The 9,071-nt window shown below is 28.6% G+C and overlaps 1 protein-coding gene across 1 annotated transcript; it reads right to left on the bottom strand.

The window, feature by feature from the left end:
• Nucleotides 1-239: 239 nt before the first annotated feature.
• LOC112005084 (S-adenosyl-L-methionine:benzoic acid/salicylic acid carboxyl methyltransferase 3) lies at nucleotides 240-8,450 on the bottom strand. The gene is made up of 4 exons (XM_065780327.1): nucleotides 8,087-8,450; nucleotides 2,329-2,733; nucleotides 1,479-1,739; nucleotides 240-635 (listed from the first exon to the last, which is right to left on the bottom strand). The coding sequence occupies exons 1-4, from the start codon at nucleotides 8,159-8,161 to the stop codon at nucleotides 276-278; spliced, it is 1,101 nt and encodes a 366-aa protein (XP_065636399.1). The 5' UTR covers nucleotides 8,162-8,450; the 3' UTR covers nucleotides 240-275.
• Nucleotides 8,451-9,071: the final 621 nt, after the last annotated feature.

Below are 9,071 nucleotides of genomic sequence, written 5' to 3'. Positions count from 1 at the left end.
TTAGTATTTGCGATTCTACTTTTGAAAGATAACAATAATATTCTTTTTTTTTTTTTTTAACTCTAGCTTCTTTATTATCAATATTATTATTGTTTTAAATCTTCACTATTGTGTTCTTTTTATGGGTTTTGAAGCTTAAAAAAGGCATTGAAAAAATAGGAAAGATTTTCTACCATGAAATCCATATGGCATAATAAGCATACAATAAAAAAGTAAGAACAATCTTACAAAGCTTCCTTTTCTCAAGAATTACACTTCCACAAGTCAATTAACCGTCAACCCTTCTTTTTCAAGGAGATAACCAAATTAAAGTACACACATTTCTTCTTCTCCATGTGATCAAGCACAACCTCTTTAAACCTACGGAACAAGTCCTCCATGGATGCTTCCCCAAAATGGTTTGCCAAAATGGGCTCACCCACGGCCCTAATGTCACTGGCAAGTATGGCTTCCCTTGCTTGCTTATCAAGACCCTTGTTAGCCTTCTTTATATAGGTGTCCCAATCCACTTTGAAAGTTTCAAGTTTCTGCAAAGTAAAAGATCCTTCCGCCTCGATTACCTTCTTTACTTCCTCCATCGTAGCTGCATAGTATGGCAAATTGAAGTTGTCCAGTTTTGACTCTTTAATCATGCCCTGTACGTAATTAATTAAGCAAGTTAATTAGCTAGGTTAGGGTATGATTAATTAGTAAGTAGGTCTTCTGTAAGTTGAGATTATTGTTCATTGTGTCCTAGCTAGATAGTTGAAACTTGAATGTAAGTATTTCATACTCTTAGTACACATGCATATTCTCACCAGGTGAGAGCCGGGCAAGCCTATGCAATATTGAGTGGGAGGATGACATCTATTTTAAATGAATTTATTTTCATAATTTAAATTAAATATTATAAATTCAAAGATATATTTTTTGTTATATTATTTAAAATTCTAAATGACTTAGTTAGTATAATATACGTTATTAATGGAAAAAAGCCCTTACAGTATCAAAATAGTTTCCCTAGTTCGTACGAGATTGTTTTTTTTAATTAAACCTAAATTTCTTAAAAAGAAAGAAAAACAAAAAGAAAAATTTCTGATTCACATTGGCACAGGCGCCAACTTTTGAACCTTTGCTAGAAAGCAATTGACCACCAAGCCAACCAAAAAGTAAAGCAATAATGTTTGCTAGTCATTCAGATTTAATCTTATGGTTTAATATTCATTTTTTTAGGTTTTTGGGCATTTTTTTTTTTTTTGTTAAAAGTATTGTAAATAAATATAAAAGTTAGCTGAAGTAGTATAGTAGAATCTATAAATAGTACCAAAAAGTGCAATGAAACTCATAAATAGTAACAAAAATAAATTGAATAGTAATATAAATTGGCAAAAATAAACCTCATTTTTTTTTTTTTAATTTAGTTTCAAGTAACTAATAGAAATATTTGAAAAAGTTTACATACCCTCGTTTGTAAAATTAAAAAAAAAATAAATAAATACCTCCAAGACCATGTCATTGAGTTTTAGACCAACGACTTCCCAAATGGAAAGAGGATCATCGCTTTTGATGCTGCCCATGGTTGTGAGGACCATACAACCACCAGCAACTAATTCTTCCGCTCGAGACTTCAGGAAAAGTGTGAAGTCCCTTTCAAATTGGTCCAAATATGCTTTAAACACAGCAGGAGGGCTTGTCTTTGCAATGCAAATGTTTCCTTTGTTGAGTGCTTCTCCTGTCTGGCTCACTAACCCTTTTGGTACCTGTAAATTTCCTCAGTCACCTATATATAGCTACTAAAAGTCTAAAACATGGACTTAAAAATTCATTACCATTACTTGGATCGATGCTCGAGTGGCTTAGATTAAATATATAAAAGATAGTTTTACATACTGTACCCAGTCAAATGAATAATTATTTATTCTCGGATGGCTAGGAATGTGAAAGATATGTAACAAGTAAAATACGGTCATCTATTAAACTCTCATGACAAGTCTGCAAGGTTGTATTCACATAGTAGCAACCAAGATTCTTCTTTTTTTAATTAATTAATTTATTATTTTTTAATAATAATTAATAAAATATTTTGTTAATTATTATTAAAAAAATAATAATGACAAAGACAAAGGGTTTTAGTAGATTGATTTTAGAATTATGGTTTGATATATTTAAAACCTTAAAAAACAATAAGATTATCTCATTTTCTCTCTCAAGAAAATAGTGCATGAAATTATTACAATATTAATGCATGTGGAGTCCCTATTTGTTTAAACCCTAGCAAAATTAAATGCTATCGAAAGTGTTGAAACCGCATCACCATAAACTGAGAAAGTAAGGGAATTATATGTTAACCTCGGAGAGCCACATAATAGCATAAGAAGAATGAACAAAGTGAAGGGAATTGCAAGGGAAGAGCCTCCCATAGAAAGACCCAGGCACTCCAGCTATGAAGCAATTTCCAAAGGTGTTTCCCTTCTCAGTCTCCAATTTCCTATAGAAGCTCTGCAGTGACCTGAAAATTGTGTTGAAGTCATTGCCGGGGAGATCATTTAGGAATGCTTGCAATGAAGGTAACGGTGAGTTCAACTTCTGGGATGTAGTGCTAAGAATTTCTATGATTTCTGATACAACTAGAAGGGTGTTGGGTCCTAATGAGCATCCCAAATCTGCAATCTTCAAGCACTCGGGGAATAAGGTCTGGTAAAGCTCCTCAATGCTCTCTTCAACTATGGGCTTGACCATAGATGCCACCATTCTCTGAAATGAAAAATATCATGTTCTTAGTTCATTAAAAATGATTGTAAATGATCAAGAATTTTGTCACTCAATTACTTCTATTTAAGTTTTTAACAAAAGATATCCAGCGTTCATAATATTTATATATATAAAAAAAGTGTTAGGCATTGTTTCCTTTTCAAGTAAATAATTTAAATGATATAATATGTTTTTAGATTTATAATATTTAGTATCTTTGTATGCATTCCTAGTTTTTTCATAAGTGAAGGGGTTCATTTGCCAATTAAAGCTTTTTCCATTTATTCAGCTTATTAATTACTTAATTTACTTTACCTTTTTATTTTTATGTATAAATATATTTTTGTCAAATATATTTTTCAAATTCAACAAATCAATAAAAATAATTTTTTAAAAATAAAATTTAATTATAAACAATTTTTAAGTGTGTAGGATCAATGGTTTACACTTTGCACGCATGTGTGTATATATATATGTATGTATGTATGTATATTTTTTCTTACAAGGGTCCACCCAATATGGTGAAGTACTAAAAAGAGAATGAAGTTATGAGTTGTGTTATACAGGTTCTAGAGTTCATAATATTTATATAAAAAAAAGTGTTAGGCATTGTTTCCTTTTCAAGTAAATAATTTAAATGATATAATATGTTTTTGGATTTATAATATTTAGTATCTTTATATGCATTCCTAGTTTTTTCATAAGTGAAGGGGTTCATTTGCCAATAAAAGCTTTTTCCGTTTATTCAGCTTATTAATTACTTAATTTACTTTACCTTTTTATTTTTATGTATAAATATATTTTTTGCTAGTTATGAGGGTGGTGCTGGGTTTTTTTCTCGTATCTTTTTTTTAAATACAATAGGAGTTATTTTAGTGTATTGTATGTTAGAATAGAAGAACAGTAGGAGTTATTGTAGTGCATATTGTTCAATAGTGGGTTAAAATTGCAAAATTAGATTTTTGGTATGCTAAAATAGCTCTTTTTTTAGGACACCAAATGCTAATGCTCTAAGCACTTTAGGCGAAAAGTTTTGCATTTAGCTCACCAGATGTGAATGTTTTTTGTGCACTTTTTGTGAAAAGAAATGATATGCTCATAACATTTTCACAATACTTTCATAATAAATCTTAAGTGACATATTGTCATAGATTGCTAATGGTGGGAAAAAAAGTAATTTTAATTGTATTTTCAAATTAGAAACAATAATAACCTACCACTTATAATTTGTTGTGAAAATGTTGTGGATATGACACTTATTTTCTTATGAATATAATTATCTATTTTGCATTTTATAATAAGTTATGCATACTCCAATAAGATTAAAAAAACAAACCGACAAAAGTCACAAATTAGGGGGAAATAACTGGCTTCGCAAAAATGTTTACGTTCATGGGTATATTTGTAGCTTTCATTTTCACTAAATTAATAATTAAAAACAAAACAATTAGAAATCCAAGTTTAGAACCCCTTTTTACAAGAAGAACCTGTAGAACACAACTCACAATTTCATTCTCTTTTTAGTACTTCACCAAATAGGCCGGATCCTCATAAGAAAAAAAATACATACATACATATATATATAACACACACACACGAAGTGTAAACCATTGATCCTACACACTTAAAAATTGTTTATAATTAAATTTTATTTTAAAAAAATTATTTTTATTAATTTGTTGAATTTGAAAAATATATTTGACAAAAATATATTTATACATAAAAATAAAAAGGTAAAGTAAATTAAGTAATTAATAAGCTGAATAAATGGAAAAAGCTTTAATTGGCAAATGAACCCCTTCACTTATGAAAAAACTAGGAATGCATATAAAGGTACTAAATATTATAAATCCAAAAACATATTATATCATTTAAATTATTTACTTGAAAAGGAAACAATGCCTAACACTTTTTTTTTAATATAAATATTATGAACTCTAGAACCTGTATAACACAACTCATAACTTCATTCTCTTCTTAGTACTTCACCATATTAGCCAGACCCTCGTAAGAAAAAATACATACATACATATATATATATATACACACACACAGCGCGCGCAAGTGTAAACCATTGATCCTACACACTTAAAAATTGTTTATAATTAAATTTTATTTTAAAAAAAAATTATTTTTATTGATTTGTTGAATTTGAAAAATATATTTGACAAAAATATATTTATACATAAAAATAAAAAGGTAAAGTAAATTAAGTAATTAATAAGCTGAATAAACGGAAAAAGCTTTTATTGGCAAATGAACCCCTTCACTTATGAAAAAACTAGGAATGCATATAAAGATACTAAATATTATAAATCCAAAAACATATTATATCATTTAAATTATTTACTTGAAAAGGAAACAATGCCTAACACTTTTTTTTATATAAATATTATGAACTCTAGAACCTGTATAACACAACTCATAACTTCATTCTCTTTTTAGTACTTCACCATATTGGGTGGACCCTTGTAAGAAAAAATATACATACATACATACATATATATATACACACATGCGTGCAAAGTGTAAACCATTGATCCTACACACTTAAAAATTGTTTATAATTAAATTTTATTTTAAAAATTATTTTTATTGATTTGTTGAATTTGAAAAATATATTTGACAAAAATATATTTATACATAAAAATAAAAAGGTAAAGTAAATTAAGTAATTAATAAGCTGAATAAATGGAAAAAGCTTTAATTGGCAAATGAACCCCTTCACTTATGAAAAAACTAGGAATGCATACAAAGATACTAAATATTATAAATCTAAAAACATATTATATCATTTAAATTATTTACTTGAAAAGGAAACAATGCCTAACACTTTTTTTATATATATAATATATACTCACCCAATATGGTGAAGTACTAAAAAGAGAATGAAGTTATGAGTTGTGTTATACAGGTTCTAGAGTTCATAATATTTATATAAAAAAAAGTGTTAGGCATTGTTTCCTTTTCAAGTAAATAATTTAAATGATATAATATGTTTTTGGATTTATAATATTTAGTATCTTTATATGCATTCCTAGTTTTTTCATAAGTGAAGGGGTTCATTTGCCAATAAAAGCTTTTTCCGTTTATTCAGCTTATTAATTACTTAATTTACTTTACCTTTTTATTTTTATGTATAAATATATTTTTGTCAAATATATTTTTCAAATTCAACAAATCAATAAAAATAATTTTTTTTTTAAAATAAAATTTAATTATAAACAATTTTTAAGTGTGTAGGATCAATGGTTTACACTTCGCGCGCGCGTGTGTGTGTGTATATATATATATATGTATGTATGTATTTTTTTTCTTACGAGGGTCTGGCTAATATGGTGAAGTACTAAGAAGAGAATGAAGTTATGAGTTGTGTTATACAGGTTCTAGAGTTCATAATATTTATATTAAAAAAAAAAGTGTTAGGCATTGTTTCCTTTTCAAGTAAATAATTTAAATGATATAATATGTTTTTGGATTTATAATATTTAGTACCTTTATATGCATTCCTAGTTTTTTCATAAGTGAAGGGGTTCATTTGCCAATTAAAGCTTTTTCCATTTATTCAGCTTATTAATTACTTAATTTACTTTACCTTTTTATTTTTATGTATAAATATATTTTTGTCAAATATATTTTTCAAATTCAACAAATTAATAAAAATAATTTTTTTAAAATAAAATTTAATTATAAACAATTTTTAAGTGTGTAGGATCAATGGTTTACACTTCGTGTGTGTGTGTATATATATATGTATGTATGTATTTTTTTTCTTATGAGGATCCGGCCTATTTGGTGAAGTACTAAAAAGAGAATGAAATTGTGAGTTGTGTTCTACAGGTTCTTCTTGTAAAAAGGGGTTCTAAACTTGGATTTCTAATTGTTTTGTTTTTAATTATTAATTTAGTGAAAATGAAAGCTACAAATATACCCATGAACGTAAACATTTTTGCGAAGCCAGTTATTTCCCCCCTAATTTGTGACTTTTGTCGGTTTGTTTTTTTAATCTTATTGGAGTATGCATAACTTATTATAAAATGCAAAATAGATAATTATATTCATAAGAAAATAAGTGTCATATCCACAACATTTTCACAACAAATTATAATGGTAGGTTATTATTGTTTCTAATTTGAAAATACAATTAAAATTACTTTTTTTCCCACCATTAGCAATCTATGACAATATGTCACTTAAGATTTATTATGAAAGTATTGTGAAAATGTTATGAGCATATCATTTCTTTTCACAAAAAGTGCACAAAAAACATTCACATCTGGTGAGCTAAATGCAAAACTTTTCGCCTAAAGTGCTTAGAGCATTAGCATTTGGTGTCCTAAAAAAAGAGCTATTTTACATACCAAAAATCTAATTTTGCAATTTTAACCCACTATTGAACAATATGCACTACAATAACTCCTACTGTTCTTCTATTCTAACATACAATACACTAAAATAACTCCTATTGTATTTAAAAAAAGATACGAGAAAAAAACCCAGCACCACCCTCATAATCTAGCAGCATCACTCCCACAACCTACCAACAAATCAAAGATCAAACCCAAAAACCCAAACACCACAACCTAATCAACAATCCACCACCATAACCTAATCATTGATCCACCACCACAACAACCACAATCAAATCGAAACCAACCAACCCAATCAATGACCAGCCACCACAAGGTCCACAAACTAATTAGCCCAATCCACTCCACAACAACCCACCACTACCGCAACAAGCCATAACCAAATCGAAACCCACCGACCTATCCAACACAACCCAATCAGAAAGAAGAAAGATGTTGAGAGAGTGAGAAGAGAGAGGTTTGAGAGGAGAGAGAAGAAAAGAATAAAAAAAGTAGCATCGCTAGTATTTTTTTATTTTTTATTTTTTTGCAACATTTTTAGCAATGGCAAAGCATATGAAGCTACTTTTTTGTTGTTTGGTGTTTTGGTACATCCAATACTAATGTTCTTGCAAATTTGCATAAGCACTCTAGCAACATGCAAAAAAAAAAAAAAAAGTATTCCTCTTTAACTCTCTCTATCTCTCTCTTCTCTTATCGTACTTTTTTTTTCTTTTCTCTCTTGCTTTAATATTAAAGTAATATTATTTTAATGTGATGTATTGCAAAATAAAGAATAAGATATATGACACGTAAAAATTGTTTAAGGAATATTGTAAAATAGATAAAGTAATTTGTTTATAAAAAAAAAAAAAAAAAAGATAAAATAACTTTTGGTGATGCAAAATACTTTTTTTTTTTCATGGATGGTAATGCTCTTACAACCAAATGGAACATAAACGCATTACAACTAGGGAAAATAAAAAACAACATTGAGAGAGAGAGACCTGATGTTGCGAGTGGGTTGCATAGCTTGTTTTTCCCTCTCCCCCATTCATGCGAAGGACTTGCTTCACCTCCATATCTGCTTTCTAATGCTCTTAATTTTGGGTTGCTCTTCACCTTGCGCTATTGCGTATATATATAGCTCAATGATAACCCATTTATTATTCGAGCTTACGTACTATATATACGTAACCTTGTCAATATGTCATGCTTTGTAGTTTCTATAAGGGATAAAGAATTAAAGATTCCTCCGCATACCTCGCTGCTGATCAGCTTTGGCAGCATTCTTCGACTTTAATTAAAATCTAGTACTTAGATTAATTTCACATGGCAAGTCTCACTTGGTTCGAAATACGACTAGATTTTAAAATAATTCCTAGTTATTTATATAACTAGAAAAGAAGATTCACATTGCAAGCATCATTTGGTTCAGGAATCAGAATACGACTAGATTTTATATAAAAACTTCGTGCTAGTCAAAAATGGTTACCTATGAGAGGTGCATGTGGTGCACATGTATTTTTATATAATAAATTCGGTTAGGCCGCCATATGTACAGTTCTAAGCCTAAGGCCTCTAATTAGAAAAGTGGCTCAAATTATAATTGGTTTTTCTTTTTTTGATAAATACCTTAGAGCTATCTCATGATAATTGTTATTTTATCATTAAATACCAATCAGTTTTTAGTTTAGGTGAAAATTGAAAAATAATAATATCTTATGTGTTAATCCCTTTTTTTGTTTGGTAGAAAAGTCCATTGACTGATTCTATTATTAAGAATGACACCGTTGATGAGTGTAGGGGATGTTTTTGCGACGAGAGTCGAAAATACGAGAATGACCCAAATCTCCCCTTGGGTTCTTTAGAAGTGTTTATTGTAGAGAATCAAGTTCAAAATTCCAAATGTATAATGAACAAAAGGCTAATGGTACTTTGACAAGATAGAATCAAAATGCTAAAAACAAAAATGCAAAAAAAACATAAAAA

The sequence above is a fragment of the Quercus suber genome, unplaced genomic scaffold (genome assembly GCF_002906115.3).
Source record: "Quercus suber isolate HL8 unplaced genomic scaffold, Cork oak 2.0 scaffold_233, whole genome shotgun sequence".
NCBI lineage: Eukaryota > Viridiplantae > Streptophyta > Magnoliopsida > Fagales > Fagaceae > Quercus > Quercus suber.
This window is presented reverse-complemented; position numbering and strand designations above follow the sequence as displayed.